Source organism: Pholcus phalangioides, unplaced genomic scaffold, assembly GCF_987345545.1.
Source record: "Pholcus phalangioides strain wild (caught in Gottingen) unplaced genomic scaffold, Ppha-v1.0 ptg000039l_1, whole genome shotgun sequence".
NCBI lineage: Eukaryota > Metazoa > Arthropoda > Arachnida > Araneae > Pholcidae > Pholcus > Pholcus phalangioides.
The window spans coordinates 5,506,998-5,533,925 of NW_028301625.1; the positions used below are offsets into that span (position 1 = coordinate 5,506,998).

The 26,928-nt window shown below is 34.4% G+C and overlaps 1 protein-coding gene across 2 annotated transcripts in view; it reads right to left on the minus strand.

Moving 5' to 3' along the window:
* The window catches only part of LOC149065491 (protein lifeguard 1-like), a 37,508-nt gene that overhangs the window by 9,630 nt on the left and 950 nt on the right, over window positions 1–26,928 (minus strand). For both annotated transcript variants that reach the window (XM_089253520.1, XM_089253521.1), the window contains exons 2-7: window positions 14,766–14,867; window positions 11,417–11,495; window positions 8,045–8,098; window positions 5,055–5,145; window positions 2,982–3,019; window positions 714–759 (exon numbers count right to left, since the gene is read on the minus strand). In XM_089253520.1, coding sequence (XP_089109646.1) covers window positions 714–759; window positions 2,982–3,019; window positions 5,055–5,145; window positions 8,045–8,098; window positions 11,417–11,495; window positions 14,766–14,838 — 381 coding nt within the window. In that variant the 5' untranslated portion in view covers window positions 14,839–14,867. The remainder of the gene's footprint in view (window positions 1–713; window positions 760–2,981; window positions 3,020–5,054; window positions 5,146–8,044; window positions 8,099–11,416; window positions 11,496–14,765; window positions 14,868–26,928) is intronic.

The following is a 26,928-nucleotide window of genomic DNA, read 5'->3' on the forward strand; positions in this document are numbered from 1 at the left end:
AAAACTTGTTTAAGTTTCTGTAAATTGAAAAACATATCTTCTCCTATAGCAGACGTAACAATGATGACAATCGAGCAACACTGACATCATGAAGTAGTTTATCATTGTTCTATTTGGTGGCTATACTTGAAGGCGGAGTAAAGCGGGTATTCCATATTACCAGATTATCCCATAATCCCAGCACTTCCAATATATGCTATGGCAAAAGCTTAAAGTTGGGCTATTCCACACAGTGGCCAGCCTCTTTGCACATTGGTCAGATTTGAGACACTGATCACTTCGTGAAGAACCTAGACTTCAGAGAATGGCCATAACATATACATAATTTAATATACACAGTGAAATCTCTATTCAGGTATCCTTCACTTTAAATGATCTCACAGTATGCGATTTCACTAACACAATTTTGAAAATTTAATTTTAAAAATTGCAAATGAGATATTTTTAAAATGATAAAATCTGTTAGATTTGAGGATGTAGAATGAGACAAATATAGATGGAATCCTCAAATTCCCCACCCATCAGAGCTCACTAATAAACATCTTCTGGAAATGAGAAACAAAACTAATGATATTTAACAGCATTGTTGAATGGCATTTAAAATTAAACAGCTCAGAACAAAATGATCTTATGATAAACAAATCTGCAGTTGACAATAAAAAGCAACTACATAAGGTAGTACAAAATAATGTAAAAACACTTTTATAACTTACTGCACAGATCCCAACGGCCCACATGACTTCATCAGCTTTGTAGAAACTAGAACAAATTTAAATTTTGAGCAATCTCAGTATGCATTAAAGTGTTAAGATTCAAAAAAGGGAATTTCATTTTTACCTATCATCATCTCTAATCACAATTCACAGTTACATTTACAAGTAAAAAATTTAGATAATTATATGAAATGATAACTTTAATTTTTTAAATTCCAGCCAAATTTTTTAAATGAAATCATACGAAAAAAATCAGACTCCTGAATTCATGCATTTCAGATAGGCTTTCTAAAATGGACCACCATTTTCTGATTTTTGCATGCACTGGCATATGCAGCAGGGGGATCCCGAGCCATCATCATATATATAGTGTGATGAAATTCCATCCCCTTTGAGAAAATCCTGCATTCTGCTGTTTTTGTTATTCAAATTTTATCATGATTGAAACACAATTTTTTTTATTTAATTTTTGTCTAAAAAAATAACACTGCACTATAGTGAATTTCGTTCATTATGAGCCATGAATATATCAGCTGATTCTCAATCCTTTAGTATCTATCTAATGATTTTATCGTTTCTATCTGGGGCAAAAAAGTGTGTGGTTTCTTTTCCCTTTTATTGCAGAGGGTGTATACAGTCCATTCCAGAGTCTCATTTTTTTTGTCTGTCTTGGAATCTTTGACACCTGAAAATGTCTTATTTTATGCTGAATATGTTAAGAAATAAAAACAAAGACGTGCATTTATGGAGATATCAATTATTTCTTAATTAATACTGCTGTTTGAATCTTAGCAAAACATTCAGTATATATCTTCTTAGAAGCAAATATGTTTGGCAGAATGTTTTCTCAAAATGTAATTCAAAACAGAATGCATCTCTAAGCCTTCATATTTTGTTTTTTGATAAAGTCACAAAATCAACAGTTGCGGTTTAAATAATGAGGTTTTTGCTGTAGAGTTTTAATTGCTTCGTATGGCTTTTGCACCCCTTAGTGGTATATTCCTCTTTTAAATGATAATATATTTGGGAAAATAAATTACCAGTATTCAGAAAATATTTTGTTCAGCGGACCAGTCATGATGTCTGCAGACCAGTAAGTTATTGTATTGCTACCAGTGACTTTTATTTTTTAATTCTAATGCTGTAAATATAAATAACTGAATGATCACTAGGACTCTTCCATCAGACTTATCCTGTTGCAGAGATCTCTTCCATCCTAGCTTCGTTTTCAGAAATATAAATGTTTGTATTTTATAAAGTATATTGCAGTTGCCATTCATATACTACAGGTGAACGTGGCTGATTTGAGAACTTACCAAGTTTTTGGATAATTCAAATTTAAGGAAATCCCCCTTGAGCTTTCTATCCAATTTATTATTGAAATCACCTATGTAATTTTTACCCCTGGTGTTTTAGACAATTAGAAGTTTGGTTTAGATATGCCATTTGCAAAATATCTCTTATCTTAAAATTCCGGGCTAACTTTTAGTCATTCTTTTTTTTATTCCATGACTTTACTGATATTTTCCTGAATATAACATGTAGCCAACATTAAAAAAAAATCCGATTCTTTTTTGTTTTGGCTCTAATTAAGAGGCAATCAGTCCCACATGCACACTGGTCTTCCCGCAAGCAACTGGCATTTTATCAGGTTTTAAATGACTTCATTAGCATCTGCCAATGGGAAATGCTAATGCTACTACTTGGGAAATACAAAAATTTGTGTGTGTGTGATGTAGTAATAAACTTCTCCACAGAAATATTAAAAAAAAAAGTTGGAGTGCTGAAAATCCCAGTTTATATTCTCATAAAATGCATTGGAAATTCATGTCTCTCCTGCATTATTGTTCGCTTATTTTGGAATATCAATGTAGATTAGCAACATTTTTCACCAGGTTTAAAAGAGGTTCATATGCTTGTTCACCTCTAGAAATTGAGGTTTGACTAACAGATGCAGACATTGGTGAAAGAGTAGAAAACAAAGCTAAGCAGTTAATAAAAAAATTCATATCAAGTTTATTTAAAAAAAATTATTTGAATTTAGTTAATGAGGATTCAGGAATGTGAGCTTATGTTTACAAATTAAAAATTATTAAATTGAAGCCAGTTATAATAAAAATTATTGAATAAGCCAGTTTAAATTAATAATTTTGTAATCAACCAAGTATTTCACAAAGGAGGTATTTTCATACATAGGTTTACACTGATATCTTTTCAAGTACTAACACATCAACATTTATGAGAGATGTCTATTTTATCAAAAAATACCTGGAAACTGATCCCAGGAGAAATGACTCCAAAATTGTCTGAAAAAAAAAAATCAAAACATTATATTCATAGTTTCTCAAAAATATATCGTCCCCCTCGTGCTAGAAGCATTTTTGAATGTGCAAATTTTCTTTTTTTTTTATCAGCTGGTTGGATACTTTATTTTGCTATCTAATTTTTGCCTGAAATACAAAACATTTTAGGAAAATAACTTCCATAGATTAGTAACATAGGTAAAACTATCAACATTTTAACGTAATTTCCATTTTTTTTTTTTTTTTTTTTGCAAGGACATTGCACATTCATGCATCTAACATGAGAGGGATGGTATAAAATTGTCATTATACATTTTAAGATTTTTCTCATTAAATGAAATCTTTACAAATTTTCAAATGATCTACAGCAACATTCTGAAATATTCTATAGAAAGAATTTGTTTCTAGTAGAATTACTAGATATATTAATTCAGAATCGTGCAGCCACGTTGAATCTTATTATACAGGATGTCTAATCTTATAGCAGATCAATAGCAACTCCCCCTTAAGTTACTCTTTTACAAAAATTTTGTAAAAACCTAAGAAATTTAATTTTTTTTGCAGTTCCTAGATCCCCATTTCAGTCACATCTAGCAAAGCGTTCTTAGCTGCTGTGTGGTCATGTGGTCATTGTGATGGACTTGCATTGTAAGGATCCAGGTTTGACCTCACTAGCAGTACAGTGGTGGTTACCTGAAGTTGGTATAAGAATAACAGAGAGATTGCTTATAACAAAATTGGATATTACAAAGTATTGGTTATAACAAAATTTTTTTCCATCCCAGTGAACCTGCAATACTAAAAGTGTGTTAAGAATATTGTTTATAGTGAATTGCCATATTTATGAATATTGGATATAAAAGTTTTTGGCAAGAATAGAACATTTTTATAGGATTAAGTTCCATAAAATCAGAAACAATCAGATTTTAAAATATTACCATACGATTCCAAAAAAGGCTATGGATGTGTTCTGTCAGTGCTATCTGTAGCTAGATGACAGTTTCTAGCTACAGATAGCCCTGGTTTCCCAGAACTGCTTGAACAAAGTGAGATCTGTATAACTACCAGTTTAGTTTATGTCAACGTTTCTCAGTTTCTGTAAACCTCAGGACCATTAAAATGTCTAACAATTTGACGAACCATTTCTGTGGTCAGATGGCAAGTCACTTTTCCCAAAAAATTAAGTTGTTCGCATTCTGGTATCTCACTCATCAAAATTTTGGAAGATGACAAAATTTCGTCCATCTCTTTCGGTTCATGAAAAACCAATGGAGGCAATTGCAAAAGCCACAGTATCACATTTTTGCAAAATATTGTTTACAAGTTTGCCCTTGTGAAATTTTGAAAAACTGACATTACATTTTGCCATCTGAGCACAGATTTAGAGTAGCGGTTCTTTCAGTTTCTGTCACTCACGGCTCTCTTGCTTCAGTCAACGTTTATTTGCAGCTCCCCAGAATAATGTAATTTTGATAGCTCGCTTCTGAAATGGGTTGGCGATGCCCCTTAGAGTCACAATGCACACTTTGAGAACTACTGACTTACAATATACAAGTAATATTTTATCTAAATATTGTTAATATTTTTGATCCATATGAATAATTTTCATTTTAATTATAATTAAATTTTAAAGTCTACCTGAGGACCCTCTCTAGTCCATGGACCATAAGTTGAGAACGTTGCAAGTCAGTCATTTGTCATTTACATCGTTGCTTCAAGTTTATTTCCCTCATTAAGCTCAAGTATTTATCATGTATCAGCTATAACAAATATCGGAAATCAATAATGTTTTTCATGTTCTCTTGCAACTTTATTGTATCTGGCCTCAGCTGTATAATGAATCACAGAATGTAAAATGAAAATAAAATTATTTTGGTTAAGGAAGGGGAGTTGATGAAAAACTTGTGTTCTTAATTCTTAATATTTAATACATTTCATTAATATTATGCAAAACTAAAATTTTTCATAATACAGAAAAATATATCTAATGCTGATGTTAAATTTTTCACCAATTTTTTTAAAACAAGATTTTACTTACAAAAAGAAAGAGGCAAATGAAATTCAGTGGGAATTGTCGACGGGGACCTTCACAACATGCCATTGCAATCATGAGAGCAAATATACCTACACTGTAAAAGAAAATGTATAGGCCTATAACATTGCTGCAAAAAATATTTTTAACAAAGATCATGTAGAACACTAAAGTTTTGAAAATTTTTACCAATTTAATTTTTTGTAATAAAATTTTCCATGGTAATATGATGTACAATTGAGAAAATACTGCCATGATCAGGATTTCCATGGAGCATCAAAATGACAAATTATGGCAGCATATTTTATTTTTGGTGAGTATATGAAAGTTAGCCAGATAGAGGTATCCCTCTACATGATTTCTCTATAATACGAGTTTGAAAAGTAGATTTTAGAAATTGTAACCTGCAAAATTTAGCCTGAAGTTAATATATTAATCCTGAAAATGGGCTTGCAAATTAAAGATATAACATAGTTAAAATGACAAAATCTGTTGAATTCTATTATTTAGATGGGACAAATGCTCAAATTCAATTCACCGGATCTCACTAATCAACATCTTCGGGTAACATTGACAATGCTATCAGAATTTTAATCACGGAAAAAGATAATAATGAACTAGAGTTGTGTCATATTTGCATTTGCAAGGGATATTCAGAATTCTCTTGCTACTGAAGTTTTCATAAAAAGATAACTAATACTGTTTGTCTACTTGAACTCAACTGTTTCGTAAAAAAAAAAATATTAGCCTATTATAGCAGGCTCCATTCACACTCACTACAATTAATCAGCGAGACACTGTACTTATTAGCGCACATTTTAAATTGCCCTGCGATTTAGTGTTAATGAAGAAGTCATCCAAGTCAGGTGGGTAATTCCCCCGCTATTATAGAAGCAGCATTTGCATAATTTTCAAAAACATCAAGTCATGCAGTTTTGCTCATTCTTAGAATCAGAGATGCCGTTGTACTAATTTATCTGGGCCCTTTTTGAGAGAAAGTGGGTACAGCTATTTAAAAAAAAGCATGATTCCCCCAACCATCATTCACTGGTATCTGTGAATTTTTTTCATGGCTTAGGCCTTTGATTACCTGCTTACATCTCTTCATTGAGACAGAGCAGTGGGCCATGTTGTGCTGAGAAGGTATCTCTGTGGATCAAATAATTCATTTCTAAAAACATGTTCTATCCAAAGGTTCATTGAAAAAAATAATTTACCAGCTTATAATTAGGATCTTTTACTTTCATTGTCGGAAAGTCTTGTAGGAAAAGTTTGCAAAGACTCCTATTAACACTGAGAATTTAACATATGGAATTTAACACATGTAATAAATCTAAAACAAATATACAGTCGATCCCGCTTATAATGTTCCCATTGAGAAAGTTTCCCTGCTTTGTACGACTTATTTTCATTATCCCAACTCTCCAAGTAATTCTCATTGAATTTCTCGCGTTTAAAGCATTTTCCCGCTTACAACGTTTTTATGGTGGTTTTTTGGAAAACGTTATAAGTGGAATCTGACAGTTATCTTCTGATTTTCTATTCATTTTGCGAAGCAATTTCTTGGTGGAATGATTTTCTTTTTCCTCCCTGATGGTCCACAACTCTGATCTACCACCATTTAACTGCCACATATTTTCACACCTGACTATAGGAGTAATTTAATGTCAGATTTTTGATGGTGAAACTTAACAGTGTGCTTGTGTTCAGCAGGTGGTGCCATTTATCCTCCAAATTGCTAATGTGAGGATTTGAAATTTAATGTGAATATATATTTGCGTTGCAGATCTGTGTGATTATCGTGGCAACAGTTTTTTGCAAAGGAATAACCAAAAAGTTGGGAAATCTTAGAAAATTATATTTTGCAGATTACTGCTGTGCAATCGGGGGTTCGAAATCCAAATTTTCACCAAAGGTGAAATCTGAGGGGTATGAGGGCCTGTGCCCCTCAAGATAAAAATTTAAAAAAATGTAAATATTTTTGTAGAAAACTAAAATATTAAAAAAAATTCTTATACTATTAATTTAAAATTCTTTTCTGAGTGTCAGTGACCCACAATTTCTGCAAAAGAAATCCTTGTGCTCCTCCAAAAGCCGATTCTGTATACACACCCATGATTTTTGCGATGTGAAACAGTGACTACCGTATAGCAGCTAGATGACAAAGCTGGATATTCAAGGTAGAGTTTTACAGATTCAGTTTTTTTTTCTCAGCGATCTCGACAATTGAATGAGCATTCCAATCCTTTATGATTTTTCAAAGAATGTGCATTCACTATCTTGTAGGAACAAGGCAAATTTACGCCATCTTTTTTGAATGCTGGTATATAGCCACACGAAAGTACCGTAGTTTCCGGTATGTAACCAGAGGGGGAAAACCCGCAGGGAATAAAAATTCTGAAATTTGAAAATTCGGTATACGGCCCCTCATTCAGGGATGCAACTAGATATCCATCACCTTATTCTTTAACAACCCACTTGTATATCAATAAGTACAGTAAAATGCTTCATTTGTACTTCAAAGTAACAAAACTACTTTTTCAAGGTTGAGCGATCATGATAGATGGGGGGGAAAAAGTTGAGGTTTATTCTCCCTACTTTTATTTTCTTGGAACTAGAAAAGGAAGCATGAACCAAATTTTTATGCATTCTTTTCGAAAATTCTAGGTATTTGAAGCGCAATAGCATGTCATTGGCATCTCTGTAGCCTTCTCATTACTTACTTGCATTTTTACAAGCTCTATCCATGCTTCAATTGAAAAAAAATCTATATTAAATGGTTAAAATTTTTTCAACAGTTTGTATGTTTTTTAACCAATTTAAATTTCAAGAACAATAAAATTATATTGATTATTATTATGAAATTTAACTTCCTCTTTTAGGGATTCGCAATTCAGGAACCACCAGCCAGAGAAGCATAAGTATGAACTAAACCTTTTAATATTCTTCAGAAAGATAAACCTTGGATATAAAAAAAAAATAATACCAAAACCTACAAGGCAACAATATTCAGCTCTTGATGTTCACGAGAAAACTGTTTGACAGGCTCTCTGTAAAGATATATAATAAAACATTTTCTTTAAAAAAACTGATTCGAATCAAGAACTTTGATAATAAATTGATGACATAAATTGTAGCAAGGTGATTACATAGAAGGTACACCGAATAAATGGAATTGCTAATTTCATTAGTGCAAACTTAATCTAGCATTTTTGGGTTCCACTTGCCTCAGTCCAAGAAAAATGTGAAGAAAGTGGACCCTTTCCCCCTTAATTCCTATTTTTCCTTAAGAAATATCATAATTATATTAATAATGACATATTAAAAAATAAGAAAGGATTGACATGACTCCGAAAAATCTCAATTTGGCTGATTCACACTTTCAGGAATAGTTGATTTAGTAAATGAAAAGAGCACAACAGCCAGTGACATGATCAAAATCCTAACTTCTACAAATGAAATCTCTTTGAAACCTTCTGTGAGCAACCAGTGTTTCAAAAAATCTGTTAATTGCTACAGTACCCAATGTCCAGGAAAATACAGTAAAACATGTATAAACTAAAAGTCAAGAGAATGAAATGTGTTACAGATTTCCATTTTATAAAGGTGCACATTAAAGCACTAATCATTGAACACACATACAGTGCTTGTATCTTCTGATTCCATTCAAGACAGGTTTTAGTTTCATACAGTGTGTCCGTCTTAGATTTCACTGCATATTGCTATACTTTTATATATTTGTATATTTTTGAAGAAAAAATAAATAAAAATAAACACATATATATATATATACAGGGTGGTGCCTTGAAGTGGCCACAAACTCAAAGGGGTGATGTTAGGCATCAAGAGGAACAAAAATTGCCATAAAACATAGTATTGTAAACCACGTTTAGTCGGTGAAAATTGCAAAAATACTTATGAGGGATGTGACATTGAGTGGGACAAAAAGGCCAATAATAGATAGAAAAAAACATTTATTTGACAGCATGATTACAACACAGCCTGTGGTGTACCAAATAAACAAAAGAAAGTACAATAATAACTTCAAATATCTCCTGTAATCATTTCTCTTTGTCTACTTTCTGACACTGAACTGTGCTGCACAGGCTGTATTGTAATCATGCTGTCAAGTGAATGTTTTTTTCTAATTATTGACCTTTTTGTTCCACTCGACGTCACCCCTCTCATAAGTATTTTTGCGATTTTCACCAACTAAATGTGGTTTGCGATACCATGCTCTATGGCAATTTTTGTTCCTCTTGATACCTAATATCACTCCTCTGAGTTTGCCAATACTTGAAGGCACCCTTGCATATATATGTTTGTAATTTTTCCTGGCTTAATATTGAAGTGTTCCAGACTCTGCCCAGAAACTGAGCTGGAAGAGATCTCAGCATTCAGCCAGAGTTTCAAACCCATTTTTACAGGAAAATAAAGCAAGAACACAAGAAAAAATCCTGAAAGAGACAGTTCCCAACAGCTAAGTGAATTTTACATATCATATTGGGTTCCAATTACCCTGGTGTAACTTAACTGAAAATGATCATCAGAAAATTATTTTTTTCCCAAATTCTGTGTTATTTCTTAAAAGTGGCAATTTCAAAGTTTTTTTTCTAAAAAGACTTGTACCGTTATACAGAAAAATAAAATTCATAAAGCATCTCATAAATATATAGAGAGTAATATTTTTTAAAAATGAAATATGAATGAGAGCTGAAATGAAAATAATCAAAATATGCTGGTGCAATACTTTTGACATGCATAACAAAATTCCAATGAGTTTTTAAAAACAAATGCTTGTATAAAGAAGTTAATGTATGAAGACTTTTTTTTTTTTGTTATAGTATATTGTGATCAATGTCTTGATGACATTGTTTGACAACACATTTTGTGTCACACAATGCTACTGCTTTCCAGAATGTTAATGAACCACATCCTTTCAGATACTCCAGTTGTGATAAACACAAAAGAAGAAATGACAGCATCGTATTGCTCAAATGTTCTTGGCCATCCAATTTGTTTTATGCAATAAAATCATTTCTTTCTACAACTTTGTAAATAACAGACTAACATACATATATTTTCCTGAAAACTTACAAACCAGTCCATATATTCTAAGATTAAAACTTTTACTGCCTCATGAAAAAAAATGAACATTACATGCCATTTTTTAAACAAAATGAATTGTGAAATTCCTAGTCTTTCATATAGAGTTATTGAAGTCAGGACCATTGCCACAAATTTTTTCAGAGGGGCCGACTGGTATTTCAGGGAGGAAACCAGTGATAGAAAAATAGATTTAACCTCTACAACAGCGGTTCTCAATCTTTTTTGACTTGCGGAGCTCTTTCTGGTATATAATTTCTATGGAGGAGCCCTGTAGGCCTAGTTGTCATTCATTCATCAAAGTTACTGATTTATTATTATTCAAAAATACTTATAATTATTTTTTCCAAATTTACTGTTTTTTTGTATTTTTCTCGAACTGCCGCGGAGCCCCTGGGGAGTTCACACAAAGCCCCAAAGGCTCCGCAGAAGACCGGTTGAGAATCGCTGCTCTACAGCTTTCAGTACTGCACCACCACTTCATTCAAATTTATAAAACTATTTTTTTTTCAAAGTTTGTCTTCAATTATATGATATAGCATTTTTTTAATTTTTTTAAATAGAGTTAGAATTTCATTCTGAATGCCGAATCTGCACAAGCTGGCCAGTTTTGTAATAGTGTTAAAAAAAAATTTCTATGTTGCTTTTATTCCTATTCGAAAAAATACTCTGAGACAATATTTGTATGTATTAATGTTATTTTAATTTTTGGACAATTCTTATATATATCACATTTTCAATAATATCAGGTTACATTTTTTTAGGTTTATTCATTAAAACATCACAGGCAGGAGGCTGAAATCTCAGTCCCACTTTTGTCCGACTGGAAAGTATCTCATCTCCTTACCAAATGGAGTTGTCAAAAAGGCAACATACAGTCCCTTGTGCACATTTTGAAAACATGGAGGATAGCTTAGGGAAAGATCCAAATCAAAAAGAACCAGATAAGAAAGGTTCTGCAGTTTTAAATTTGAAAAGCCTTGAGACAAGAAGCATATTAGGGGGAAAAAATGACTGCAGCAGTTTTTTCCCCCCAACAATTAAAATGTTTATCAATTTCATAAACTTCCTTTGTATTTGTGATTTACTGATGTAAATATCTTGCCAAAAAAAAAAAAAAAAAAAAAAAAAAAAATGATTGGACAAGTCAGTTTATTTTATTCTTTAGAAAATTTTCAACCCAAAATCTGAGTATTTATGTACTCCTATATTATAATATACTAAAAACATTGTTTACAGGAATGAAAAGTAATGATACATACGAATATATGAAAATGCATATGAATCCAACAGTTATTGCCAGCTGCACCATCAGTATTGCATACACTTTACGTATGAATGCTAAAAAATAATTACAATAAACTTATCAATATGTTATTAAAATAGAATAATTGTGGATATAAAAATACCCAAAATTTTCATTCATTATTAAATCAGTAGTACAGTAGCTGATTTTATATAATTTTTGTCGAACTCTTATTTTTTGCATAAAATGGCTGATTAGCTCAGCAGACCTTAAGTTTACAGCAAATTTCAAATGAAGTTACAGTAAAACTTTGATTAACCGTCTGGACCAGGGATGTGACAGATAACAGAATAGGGATACCAGAAATCTCTAAATACATATGCACAGTAACGTGATTTCACTGCAGGCTTGGGATGAAAATAAAATCCTTTAAAAGGGAATAATATGTAAATATTGTATTTAATTTTACACAAAACGATCAATATAAACTTCAATATAAGAGTAATAATATACAGAAATATATTGTAATACTGTAAACCTAGGTTAGAGTATTTTAAAATAATCTGTCATTTTTCTGTGTCTTTAAGGCTCAAGCTTTCTGCGTGGCGATGTACCGTATCTTATGCAGAAGTATGATCTGAGTTGCATTTGCCTCCTCTTGCATTTCTAACCAGTCGATACACTTTGATAACATTGTTTCTGCTTCTGAGTGGCTAGTTGTAGGTTTTTGGTAAAAGACTAATCCTTCATCATCATAATTTCTTCTTCAACAGTAGTGATACTAGAAACAATTTCATCATTGTTTGAAATTTAAAAAAAAAAAGAAAGCCCCATCCATTTTGTCACATTTCAACCAAAACGAAACATTGATTCGAATACACATTCTGTCATGACCAGTATGTAATGCAATAGCGACTGGTTAGTGATGGGTTTGTGGCATGCAGATCAGGCTCAACTCCTCCGCTACCGATGATTAGACACTTCCGTCATCATACAGTAGTCATTTCCAGCTTTTACAGAAGGGTATAAAAGTAATAGAAAAGTTGATCAACTTTGCCCAAGAATATTAAGAAGACACCAACGAATAAGGCAAATACATGAAAATAAAAAGTCCTAATGCATTTCAACACCAATGGGTGCCGTCTTCAGAGGAAAATTTAACCACTAGTCATGCTGACCGAGTTTCCCACTTGAGTTGAATAATATAAAAGTAATCCGTGAACAATTTTAAAGATGTCTGTTTGTTGATACTCAAAAACTTTTTTTTTAAACGATGACGGATAACAGAAACTGATGGTTAAACAAGTGATGGCTAATCAAAGTTTTACTGTGACTAATTTTTCATATACCAAAAGATTGGTGCACTTAGGACTGCAACTAGGCTGGAGCAACCGTGGCACTGTCCTGGGGTCTCTGAGTCAAATGGGAGCCCTCACAAAAATTTACACCTTTTTAAGGGGCCTCCTAAGAACATGTCTGATCCTGGGCCCTGAGAAGGTACGCTACGGGCCTGGGTGCACTAATCTGTCAATGGGAACTTCCTGCAATAACAATATTTTTTGCAGTCACCTTGTCATTATTTGTACTTCTGTAACAGGAGAAAAATTCTGACAAGGATTAATTGAGTAATGAATTTCTGAAACTTTTGAACATCCTTTGGTACAGTAAGTAGCCTATCAACCGGGGCAACTTTGCCCTCCCCCATAATTTTACACAATCAGTAAATTTTGTCATGTATCATGTAAAACACACAGTATATGCAGATCATTCCACTTAATACAGAATCATGGATAATAGAAGCATTTCTAAAACCATCTTTGGTTTACTACTTAATAGGATTAAGAATTTCATACTTTTATGACCATCTAAATAAGAAGTTTGTTATACAAGAAAATCTTTCTGAAATCTGTGTCAGCAAGTTTCCTTTTAAAAATTTAACGTGCCAAAATAAAATTCAAAGAAAGTCAATTTTCTTTTAAAAAAAGTTTTATATACAATACTTGACTTGTTTTTTCGAATACAATAATACCCAGACTTGAACTTATGTGAATTCTGAATTACAGAATTTCCTATGAAAAATTCACATTCCTCAAATTCAAGAATGATCACAGAATTATTGCAGAGATGGCGGTAATTATCAGGGCTATACAGTAAGGGCTGTCTCATCCCTTTGAAGTTGCTTTTACCACCTTGGCTCAATGGTCGTGGCCTCAGATCAGGTGAGTGATGACACTGCTCTAATACTTTTAAATTAAAGCCTGACCTTAGAATACCAGGTTAGTCAATGGCAATTAACCAATTCTCTCAGGGCCATGACGTCAGCTGGTACCAACTTCAGTGTATCATGAGACAGCCCTTATTAGATGGACCTGGGTAATTATTAAGTGATAATCAAGTGAGAACTCTGTTTAGTGAATTGGAATACCATATGTAACGAAACTACACTAATTTTTGACACAAGCTGGAGAAGCTGTTAAAGAAAAAAAATTTCACAGTGATTTAGAAATAGAATCCCAAAACATTGCCATTTTTACAAACCAGGACTTTGCACCTGAAGCCCAATGTTATGCCCAGAAATTTGTTTAATGTGATGCTTCTATAATTGTTACTTTTCTGTAATCAGTTAATTTTTCCTGTTGTCTTGTTGCTAAACATGATTATTACGTTCATAATGTGTAAAATTTTAACATAGTTTGATGTTTAATAGGCTTTTTAATAACACTACCTATTATCTGACATTTTCGATTATCTGATTTTCTGCCTTCCCGTTTATGTCGGATAAGCGAGACTCTACTGTATTTCATTTATTAGCATGTAAAGAAGTGTCTCTAAGGTTTTTTTTTTTAATTTTTTGGTTAGCATTTCTTCTTGGTACATTTCTTTCCATTTTTTTTCAATTTTGTGAGAATGACCTCCATATCATTAAGGGAGCTACCACAATTACTTTTGCACTGTACCCAGCATTTGGTAATGCCAAACCTGATGCAACATGGTCCACTTAGGGAAATCTTCACAGGGAAGATTAAAATGCCCAGTTGGTTTTCCCAGCAAATCAAAAAGTAAAATTGTAAAATCTTGTGCATGTTTTTTTATCAAAAATACTTTTGCACTACTGTAATATTTTACCGAAGATGTGGAATATAATTTAATTTGCTTAGGACATTGAATCTCCCAATCATAGGAATAAGTTCATAAGTTAGGGAAGTGGCTGTAAATTTATATACAAAAAGAACTATATGAATAACTACAGCTGGTTTGAGGTGGTGAGAAATTCAAAAGAAAATTAATAAGACAATGACTTTAAATAAATAGAATCAACATGATATCAGAATATAAATGTTATTAATATCCACAGAAATACAAACCCATTCGAATCTTCTTTTCAGAGAAGGAACTGCCAAAATCATTCAGCATCGAGCTGTACTCTGGGTCATACATTTTTTTTGTTTTGTTTGACTGGCAGGTTTCTAAATACAGAGAGGAAAAAAAAAAACTTATTATCAATAGAAAATTGTTGAAAAAACACAAAGCATAAAAATTATACTTAATGGCCAATTAAATCTTCCCAAAAGAATAACCTCTATAGTGAAGGAAGACATTTATATTTGTTTTATTTCTTAAGAGCAAAACATAGTTTAGACTCAAGAAAAACAGTCCTAAATAATATTTTACTGACTTTTCTGGGACTTAATATTCCCCCTCTGTTAAGATGCACTGTTATGAAATCGAAAATTTTAAGTCATTCTTAAACTCTAAATAAGCAATCAAATACAGAAAATTTTTTGGCTGCACTATAAATTTCTTAGTTGACAAAAAATTTTTATACTCAGTTCACAATGTCCTAATCGGGTCACAATAGCCCCGATGATCATGTATGTGTAGCACTTCTCTCTTTTGCAATTTCTTTCCTTAAGTAAAAGCATGTGTAAAGTAAAAAGAAGTCCATTCCTACAGTTAATGGCCAGTTTCTTTCTACTCCCTACGTTGAGAGTTCCTCTGCCTGGTGGAAACTATCGACCACCCAATAATTACACACGTTATTCCTTGCGAAAAACTAATACAGAAAAGTGTTTTCTATTTTGGGATCGGACGAATATTAAGGGAGTAAACTACCCCATTTTCCCGGTCCCATTAGCGGCAGTTTTTTGGAGGTTTTATTGTAATTTGCAGACCGGCAAAATTAATTTGTGGAATGGTAAAAATAGTTAAACAGTTTCATGAATAGGCAGAGAGGGGTAATTCAAGTATTATGTCAGCATCGATGGGGTAGGGAGAGGTTTCCGATTTGCTGACAAGGGAGAGGGGTTTGGATGATGCTTACGTCATCAACCACCCTTTATAAAAATATGAAATATTCTAAATGGCATCTTTACTGGGTGTGACAAAAAAAAAACCCATTTCGTTAGTTTGTCGGCACCTGAACTAACATTCTCCCTATTGATAAGTCCCCTACAGAGCCACTTTAGTGATCTGTAAATGTGTCTGGGCTGCGTAAGTGCTCGGAAACTGAGCTATGCATCACTCAAGTGATCCATAATTACGCCATGGATCACTTAAGTAATCTGGGAATGTGCCGCGAGTAACATGAGCGATGTAGAACCACACTGGGGCTGCTTAAGTAGTCTAAAACTGTGCCACATCATTCAAGGGATCTCTAAATGTGCCACGGATCACTTAAGTGTTCTGGAATTGTGCCATGGGTCATTTAAACGATTTGTTAATGTGCCGCTTAGTTCATTTTTACAAAATTAGGTTTGGGGGGCAGGCCACATCAGATAACCCCCATGGCTGCATTTGGTCCACGGGCCAAGGTTTTAACATATACGACTTAGAGGGTGGGTTGCAATAAATTTCTTAAAAATAAATTTTGATTTGAAAGTCTTCAAATAGCATTGAAATTATTAGAAATTGATTATAACATATAAAGGTATTCTCTTTAGGAATTTTAATAAAATTTTTGTTGATCTTCTGGGGGCACGAGCCTCCCTATACCTCTCCACCTGTTTACGTCTCTGATTCCACCAACATTCGTTAGGAAGTAGTGCTGACAAGGGCTAGGTCAAAAATGGCTAAAAATATGTGGATGTAATACTTGAACGGCCCCAAATGTGAGAAATAATTCGCAGACAAGCAAAAAATAAATGTTTAGTTATTGGCAGACAGGCAAGAAATAAATAAAAGAAGATTAGTTTGCGAACCGACTGAAATAGTACTTGACTTTTCTATATTAGTTTTTCACAAGAAATCACGTGTAATTATTGGGTGGTCAATAGTTACCATCCTGTACAGTGAGACCTCTATTTTATGATACTCTACAGACTAAGAAATATCCTTCTAGAGAGATTGTTATATTGAGAGACAGCAGCTACATTACAGCCATGGCCCCCACATGCTAGTGCCGGGCCCCCAGGCCAGGATTTTTTGTGGGCCCCCGAAAAATTTTGTGCACCTCCCTTGAGAAAAGATTATGGTGTATTTTGTCAGTAAAAAAAAAACCACCTTTCGGGAAGAAAAAAAAGTGGAATGCCCTTCCTTCCCCCCCCCCCCATGAAAAAATCCAGCATACGATACAGCATTTGTATATGCAGCAAGACATCGCTACAACGATAATCGATAATAAATACATCTACAATGATATTTTTTTCAAATCTTGTTTGGAATTGCCTGGCTTAATGCTAAACTCTCAGTACAACGACATCATCTACTATGATAAACGCCTCTATAACCCGATATTCTTAGGAGAATTTCGAAATCGCTACCACAATATTTTGCACTAAATGATCACCGAAAGTAACGTTATTTGTATTGCTGCACTATGTGTACGACACACAAAAGCACTATGCGGTAAGCTTCTGTACAGGGACAATACACATCTAAGTGAATTTTATAAATAAACTAATCAATTACAATTTTTTGTAACGAATAAATACATAGAAGCGTATTTTCCGATAATATTAACAATGCCGATATAGAAAAAATCACAATAGCATAAATTTGATCGCACGTGAGGATAATGTTACCTCTTTAATCCCTCTACCACAATATTTTTTTTTTGGTCCGTAGAATATTGTTATATCGAGGTTTCACTGTCTATTTAAACTAAATAATAAAATATAATTGTATGTGTGTGATAAATATTATCACATTTCGAGATATGATTATGTGATTTGTATATAATTTTACGCAATACAATAGAGCTCCCCTATGGGCCAGTTAAAAGAACGAATTGGTTAGGCGATATGGTTTTCCCATAGAAACTTCTGATTGCCATAGGCGTATTGCCATTTTCACGAGGGTGGGGGGGGGGGTTACGTTCTTTTTTCTTGCAATAATTTTATATTAATTTTCCCTATAATCTAGGCTCTGGGGGGGGGGTTTAGAACCCTAAACCCCCTTTGCATACAGCAATGGTGGTCGTGATCCATGGTTGGGCCGCAACTGGGGGGGGGGGGCCAAGCAGGTATCTTGCCCAGGACCAGAAGAGTGCGCAAAATTCACCTTTTATAGCCTCTTCTTCAAAATTACGGGGGGGGGGGGATGTCAAAATATGTGCTTACCTCAACTGATCAAGCATTTAGTTGCGGCCCTGATGGCTAGAGTTCAATGTCAAAGTCTCTCGATTAACGATAATACCTCTATTATTGTATTTTTCTTCGTCCGCAGAATATCGTTACACTGAGATTTCACTGCAGTTTTATCATGCACAATACTAGCTACAATACCCAGCGCTGCCCGTGTTTTCTTCATTTATTGGGAGGATCGGAAAAGTGACAAAACATTACAAAGGAATAAATATATAATACTGGCAGGATTAAAGAAGTGACAAGCCATTGTAAAGGCACGTGTAAAACGCATTACTAGGGAACCACAGTAATCAAAGTAAACATTCCGAAAGTGATTGTTGAGGCACAGAAACCATTGTTGCCCGACGATTTTTCGTCCATTTTGGGTATCTGCCCTTCTCTGACGAACTTTTGAAGTAGCCTATCGTTCAATCCGGGCCCTGTTTGGTATATATCCAAATTTTGGCGACGATCGATCTAAAATTGTGGATTTGTATAGAGAACACACACACAGACGGAAAATCAATTATATCTATATATATAAAATTGATTTTCTGTCTGTGTGTGTGTGCATGTTCTCTATACAAATCTACAATTTTAGATCGATCGTCACCAAATTTTGCATATATACCAAATAGGACCCAACTTGAACGATAGGCTATTTTAAAATTTCATCAGAGCAGGGCAAATGCCCCAAATGGGCAAAAAACTGTCGGGCAACAATGGTTTTTGGGCCTCAAAAATCACTTTCCGAACGTTAACTTTGGTTACAGTGGTTCCTTAGCCATACGTTTCGGATGTGTATATGCCTTTACAACGGTTTGTCACTTCTTTAATCCTGTTAGTATATGTATAATAGTTTATGCCTTTATAATGGTTTGCCACTTTTTCAATCCTCCCAGTAATGAGAACTTTTTGAATAGACGTCTGAGTAACCATCAGCACTACTTTGAGGACAGGCAAAGGATGTTCCCCATAGAAATCAGTGTAAAAATTGCCGATTTTACTGTATAAATGCGGAAATTTGGTGGGGTTTTCCGCCCCATCAATAATTTTAAAAATTGTATTGAAAATTCTCGATTTCTGAAATATTCAGTTCGCTTAGAAGCCCAGGAGATTAAATATGAAGTAATTAGCCGGACCTACTATTGAGTTGGATATTCATGCAATAACATTGATTTCAACTTTTTATTTATATCTTCTCAAGCATGAAAATTAATGTCTCCGTATTGTCTTTTGATATTTATTTGCATAAATTCATGTGGGTTAAGAGATTTTAAATTTAATTATGAGCCCGTAAAAAGTGGATCGAAAAAATTCCAGAGCTTTAATTAAGCATTTTTTGAAAGCTGAAACAGGCAGATGGGTAACTTGAAGTTCAGGGGGTGGAGGTTTATCGAAATACCTAGCGCCCCTTAAAAAAGGAAAAATATATATTCATTTCTACGTTTCTGTAAATCTAGATTTGTTTATTTCATGAATCATGCAGGAAGTCGCCATATTGGTTAACTTGGACACGGTTTGTATGTCCCTCAAGAAAAAGAGAGGGAGATACGTGATCCAAAAAAGCTTCATTGGAAAAAACCCGGGCAGCGCCGGGTATTATAACTAGTATAGATATATATGCACAGTATCAAATTTATCCTTAGTTTCTCTCAGATAAGATATCCACCGCATCTCTATAGTTTCGTTGTTTCCCAAGCAAGCAAGTATACTCATACTACACCAAATGAAACTACTGTAGAATCTCTACACATGACGAACCAGTTTGAAACGTGTTTTACACAAAACAAAATTTCTATCCAAACGTTTAACTTCAATTTAGAAAGATTATTCCTTATTTCAAAGATTATTCCTATAACGCACAGGTTCTCAAACTGTGTGCCTCCAACCTTTGTCATGGTGTGAGGTTTTCGAAAATATTCTTTGTTAAACAGCTCTGGAGAGCCGGTGGAGCTCGCGGATAAGCATTGAATAGGGGGAAAGGGCGCCTCAGGTGGAAAAAGTTTGAGATGCCCTGCTTTAACGTGAAGTTATTCCATGCAATGATTTTTTTGATAAAACGAAGCGATTCCGTTATGCCAGGCGATTCACTACAGGGGTGCAAAAAGAATAAATTTAGTGAATTAAAGAGTTAAAGTAATTATACTGAAAACTATTTTCATTGGCCTTGGTTGAAGCACCGGCCTGAAAAATTGTGCGAGTGTGAACTGAAACAATTCAAATATTTATGTTCACTTCATCTATTCAACTGAGCAACTTTACAATTCTGTTACAGTCGTTTATACGACGTTCAAGAGGCCAAGTCAAAACATTTCATAAAACGTTTTATGTATAACTTGAAGTGAATATAACAGCCTTTTTAAAAAATTATCCCCCCCATACATATAAAATGTTATAAAATCTTATGTGTTTAATTGCATTCCAATTCTGTTCTAAAAAAATATTTCATACTTGAGAGGAAATTAAAAGACAGAGAAAAAGGAGAAATTAAAATTATACTTGAGAGCAAAATTCTTCCAGGGTGGAAAACCCATGTATTCAATGTATGTATATATATATATTTGTATATATATACCATTTTTAGTGTATTTTCAAAATCCAGGGGGGGGGGGGCCCTAAATGACGGACCTGTTTGCAAGATGCATTATCAATTTAAAATTCTTGTTGAATTCTTCCAAAATTTCCAGTTTTTTTAGAGAGAGCGTTTTTTGTTTTTCCGACATTACGAACAACGAATTTGACACAGTTAGCAAGCAGTGCCGTCTGAACGCATGGACCCACCCGAGCACAGCTCTGGGGTCTCAAGAGAAGTGGGGAGGGGGCTCACAAAAATGGGAAGTAATTGAAATTTTTGAGAATTCTCTAGGTTGGGCCTCAGAAAAATCAATTGGCCCGGAGGCCCATGATGCTCTTAAGACGGTCCTGTCAGCAAGCAAAGCACCACATCGAAAGGAAGTTCTACAGGAAATGATCGAAAGAACTTACTGTGCATGTGTACCTATTTTCGGCAGACCTGTACCCCCCAAATGCTTACAGCAGACTTTCTCCCCCTCTCGGGATAACGTTGAAAACATAGGGAGAGAAAAAATTCTGAAAGGTCATATGGCCGTCAAAACAATTGAAACCCATTTCTTCGGGACTCTCCACATCTGCGTATTCTCAGAAAGAGGCAATAAACAAATCATCTAAGTCCACTCTAAATGGTCATCAGCCATCTCACTGGCAATTTTCGTATACGTCAGCAATCACCCTAAAATTTATGTCTTTTGCGGTGACAATATGCTAGAACTGTTGCAACAACGCTTTTTCACTGCATACAAAAATTTTATGCGCATTTGATGGATATAAATTACGTTTTTCTTTTTTCAAAAGTTTCCGAGTTTGAGTCGAAGTGAAAACGTCGAATAATTAAGGTTTTACGTTAAATAAATGAATGAAATATTTTAACATTAAAATGAATTTGATGTATTGTCGTTTAAAATGTATTGTTACCAATTGCTACCCAAGTTAAACGTCGTATAAACATGAAAGTCGTATAACTGAGTGACGTATGAACGAGCCCTATTAAAAATAATCGTTTTTAAACTTTATGAAACACAATTCAACAAACATCGCAACTAGCCTCGATGCAGGGCCAAACTCTTCTGACATAGATTTATTACAGTTAACTCGTAATGCTCAAAATAAAAATTTAACAAAAATTCAAATTTTTAGCTTTGCTTACCGTTCTTTTGGGCTAGAACCGTAGGATTCATCCACGTGGGAAAAAAAATTAATCCTTTATGTACGCAAACTCGTTCAATTATTTTACTAAAAGATTTCGAACAACTGTATTTTTGCAGACGCGAACTGTAAATATTTTTCTGTTCAACACAATATCGTCTGTGAATAGAAGTTTTGAGGAGAGATGTGTCCTCACTTAAGACAGTACAGCGAATAAAAAAGGCTGATGCGGAATGTAGGCTTTTTTTTCAGAAGCAAAGAAAAAACCCCTTGATTTGTTCGGACTGGGAGAGGGAGGGGGGTTACTAGAGGGACCGCAAGCGAAATCATGTGATTCAGTACACACGTCATTACAGCCATTCCGTACAATACTTTTTGCGGGAAAATGCTTTGAACGAGAAATCTGGATGAGTATCAGTAATAAGAGTTGGCACCAGAGAGTCGCAGGACCCAAGGAGGAAAAAGTAATGCGGGATCCACTGTATACAAAAGCTTGCAGCAAAGCTGTCTCAGTATCGTAACCCGCCCACGAGAGTGGGGCTGGCGGAGCTTCGGGCCTGGGGCCTGGACCATTCTTGTTATTTTTTGTCTTTTTTCCACACTATTAGTTCACTATAGAGGGGGTCCGCTGAAGAGCGCAGCCTACGGGCCCCTGTTCCAGGTTGTTGGGGGGGGAGTGGTTCATGTGCTTTATCGGCACCCAGAGGCAATTTCACTGTGGAATACGATGTCTGTTTACTCCAATTTTCATTCTATCAAGACATTATGGCTTTCTACGAACTGAAACAGCAGGGGTCGCGCGGTAGCCCTGTAGATCCCTACACACGCTCGACGACTAGATAAGGATTATTCTAGTGGCTATAGCCCTGAGGACACACAAAATGCTGGTGTCCTTGACGTCTCAGTAACCATGACTATCACAATGTCTTTTCTTCTTCCTTTCTAGGAGAACGACTGCCATGAGAGCCGGGGGGGGGGGTCCTTGTACAATGTTCTTTTCTTTGTTTCCGGGGTTTTTTTTCCGTTTACTTGTACATGTGTATAGTTAAAAAAAATTTCAATGAGAACTAAGGTACGTAGTTCAAGATATCCGTCCATACGAGTACAAATTGATATGATTGATATTAAAGAGTCCTGTCTATTTTCCTATGGGATATATCTGAAAAAAAATCAAAAAGTTCTTTCCAGCCCCATGTGGGGGCCATGCCAGTCCCTCTCTTGTGAGGGGCCTCATTCCCATATAAGTGACCCCACCTTATGATATTTTGTATAGTACAATTAATTTTGAAAATAAATAGGAAATATGTAGGCTGTTTATTTCCAGCTAAAGTATGGGACTACCATAGCACCACTTTGTTTAAGGAGGGGGGGGGGCCCCTATGATATTGAGACGGTCCTGATAGAACTCGGACTAGCGGGGAGATCAATAAATTCTAGGCTACTGGTCTGGAGGCCAATTTTCTTTGTAAAATTTTCGTTCAGTATAAATTCACTGAAAAAAATCATTTCAATACGTATAAAGTGTCTTGCTTCTAGATGAGAGTTGAAACCTCTGGGTAAGACAGGGGAGCCACGAGAAAAAAATATGGTTCAAAGGGGGCCACGGCAAAAAAAGGTTAAGAAACACTGCATTAGAGTATAATTATTTTAAGAGTATAGACATTAGAAATAATATGAATCCTACCAATATTTTGATGCTTCATCTTCTAACTTCTGCTGGTAGAAATGTGTCATACTAATTCACCATTGTAAGTTTCTTTTTCGATTAGCGATAGCATTTGTTTCCCATTTTCGGTTGAGAAAAAATACCATTATTTACCTAAACTATTTTGTGGTTTGCTTACATTGGTACCTTGAATTATTAGCATGTTGTGCTTATTTGATTTGATACTGTCGTGAACACACGACTCAGGAAAAACAAAAAAATTCAGTTAAGTGTGAAGGAAACAAATTTATAGTTGTTGCGGCTAGAACCAATATATATATATATAAGTGAAGCTTATATTTAAGCTTATATATAAATCTAAGCTATTTATTTAAGCTTATATATAAGCTCATTCAATGAATTTTTTTTTTCCAAAGCTCAAAAATTTTTTTAAAAATAGTTTTTTTTAGATTCATTTTTAAATTTAAAAAAAATGAAGCCAAATTAAATATTAGCCGAAAAGACATTAAAGGGTGGTGCGCAGTAAAGGGTTTAAGTTGGAATTTCAACAAAAACCGTTGTAGATCTAAGGGAGTACGAAGGTATAGTTTCGTAAAGATTTCACTTACCGTTTTGATTTTGTGGGTGTTCCATAAGCGGGAACACTGCGCCACCAAAGCTCTGAAAAGTGTGTCTAAGCAAGCATTGCAATGAAGCGTGTAAATGAGTAGAAGCTTTTGCATATGAATGAAAAACACTGTTATGCCTGTGTAACAGATTTAGCATGACCCAAGGGCACCATGGGGAGTTACTCTACACCCCCATCCCCCCAAAAAATCCTTGTTTATGATTCTTTATGAAAGAATAAGTATTTACAGTTCCTATATATATATACACAAGTCCTATGTGCAAAAATATTCACAGTCTATTTTTATTTTTTGGCTTCATGAAACTTTTCGAAGGTTCGGGAGCATATTCCTCGGTATCGCTGCTATCTGCATTCTCGGATTCGCTACCCGAAGGCAATTCCTTAAGCACTTTCACTGCTTCGGGAACACTAAGCAGACCTCTCCGTGCCATTTACAGAATGATTAATTAGCAAAAAAATTAACTACAATTCTATTTACAATAAAGAAAAATACGCTATGTATATACAGTAAAACATTGATAAGTCACCCCCTCAAGTTATCGAAAAATTATGACGACTTAAGTGGAGTGCCATCAGTTTCAATGTGCAATGTTGTGAAAATCGTATAAATTTAAAGTAATATGAAATTTATTAAAGTATGAATCAAAATAACAATATTAATAAAATGTATAGATCACGAAAGAATAAATAATAGCAATTTTTTACATTTTTTATCTCTTATTACTTAAATTATTGTAGTAAAATGTACTGTACACTTTGATTTATACTAGTAATTTTTAATTTAGACTAACAGAGCAACTGTTAGAGTAGGTAGCTTTTCTTCATAATAGTCTAAGTCCAGTCATAATAACTCTATTGCATATTAATTTTACATATACATCAAATTTATATATATATATATAATTTTAGTTTCTTAATTCTTCATCAGTAGTTCACAATACAACTACAAAGTAATCTCGAACACTTTTGACTTGGTGGAAGGGGCCCTGGGCAGGGAAAAGTAAACACAAGACCTCAACTTAGGAAAGAATGTCTAATTTTTTCAACAAAGATATTTTGTTTAAATTTCAAGCCCTAAATTAGTAGAGCCCATGCTTTCTATGATTATTTATTATCCGTTTCCGTTGCACTTGGACTTCATTAATTTGATTCTTTCAATTTACATAATTTTTGATTTCCTTGCACTATGTGTAATCTTTGACGTATCAATAAATTTTGGTTTTGCCGGAGATGCCCTGGTAGGGCCGAAGTGTTTACGTTGCTTCTTGCGACAGAGCCCCTGGGTGTCTTGCAGTTTCTCCAGTAAAGCCCATGCAGAAATGAGATCTAGCTTGAACAGTCCCCAACGTTCCAAAAACCTTAGTCAGCAAATGAACTTCCCCAGCGTAACTTTCTTTACTTAAACTGTTCCGTTTGGGTATATAGAATTTTATGGTGACTTAAGCATATATGGCAATGCTGTTAACAAGCTCTTTTTAATGGGAGCCATAAAAATAGTCTGTTCCACTTTTTCAAACTTTTTCATAGTGACGAGTTAACTGAAATTAGCGACGAGTAAACGAGAGTATGATTAATAACATTGTTGTCTAACTTCAAGGCACAAATGCGAGTCGATCTCCCCGTTAAAAAGTCTCGCCACAGAGAGCAACAGTCCCACAAACAGTACAAATATTCAGTCATTACACTTCACTCACTTCCCTTCTGAGATATAGATGGCAGCACTGAAAAATCATACACAACACTAGATACACACTCAGACTGTTAGGTACACATACTTACACTTCCGGCACAACTCACTAGGTATTAAATTGCCCATGGCGATAGACCTGAGTTGCGCTCGGCTTGAAAGAAAAAAAAAAGAAAACAAAAAAAAAAACATTGTTGTCTATGTGAGGTGGAAGGGCCTGAAGAAAAATGACTTATTAGGGTGACGACTTAACGAGGTTTTACTGTATATATATCTACACATTTATACAAAATATACGGTAGCGAAACTCAACAGCGAGAGCAAAATAATTCGTGCAGCTCAAAGTAAAGATGACTCGAGCTACTGATAAAATCATCCCTGCCTGAAACCTCCCCACAAAATTCCAAAAGATCACATTTCCTACAAATGGAATATATATATTTCTTGTTTTTTTTATAGACAACCAACCCTGCCTCGCAGCATCTGATAGCTTGACTTCATTACCCCCAAACAGAAAACAGATGTTTCCTCTCGTCATCGCGTTCAGTTGTGTAATATAAGAGCTGGTGGCGCAGTGTTCCAGTTAATGGGACAGCTTATTTTATTCGATTCTTTGTATGTTTCCTGTATAAAAAATTAAAAATATAGAATAAATAGTTTAGAGTACAGCCAACGATATAACAATTTATTTTTCAAGCAACCTTTTTTGTACCACAAAAAAATATACAACATTCCTTGTAAATACGGGGATTTTAAATAACGAGTCACAGCTGAAGATTATAGATTGCCTTGTGCGGTGGTGCCATCTATGATTGAAAAGGAAAGTTCACAGTAAATGGTAAACCTCATTTTATCCATTTACAATTGAATTTAACGGTTTGAGAAGCCAGTCAAGTTGGGTGCTCTATGCAGTGGAACACTGCACAACAAAGGGTTAAGCAATAAGTAAAAGAATTCATAGAAATCAATTATCGCACAACTAACGTAATCAATTACAAAAAAAAACCCCTAAATTTTCTATCATATAAACAATGTATTATCCAACGGGGGTGCGAGAAGGCAAGCCGCATTGCACGGGGGGTGTGGGAAAGAAAAAGGTTGGGAACCACTGTTATTGAGGGATTTATTCTTTTATTGTGTATTGTTATAACGAGGTTTCATTTTAATTATAATCTGTTACTCTTTCATTGTTTTAATTTGCTTCTTTTGTGTGCATAGGCGGAGATTGACTTGGAAGTCTGGGGGGGGGGGCAAGGTC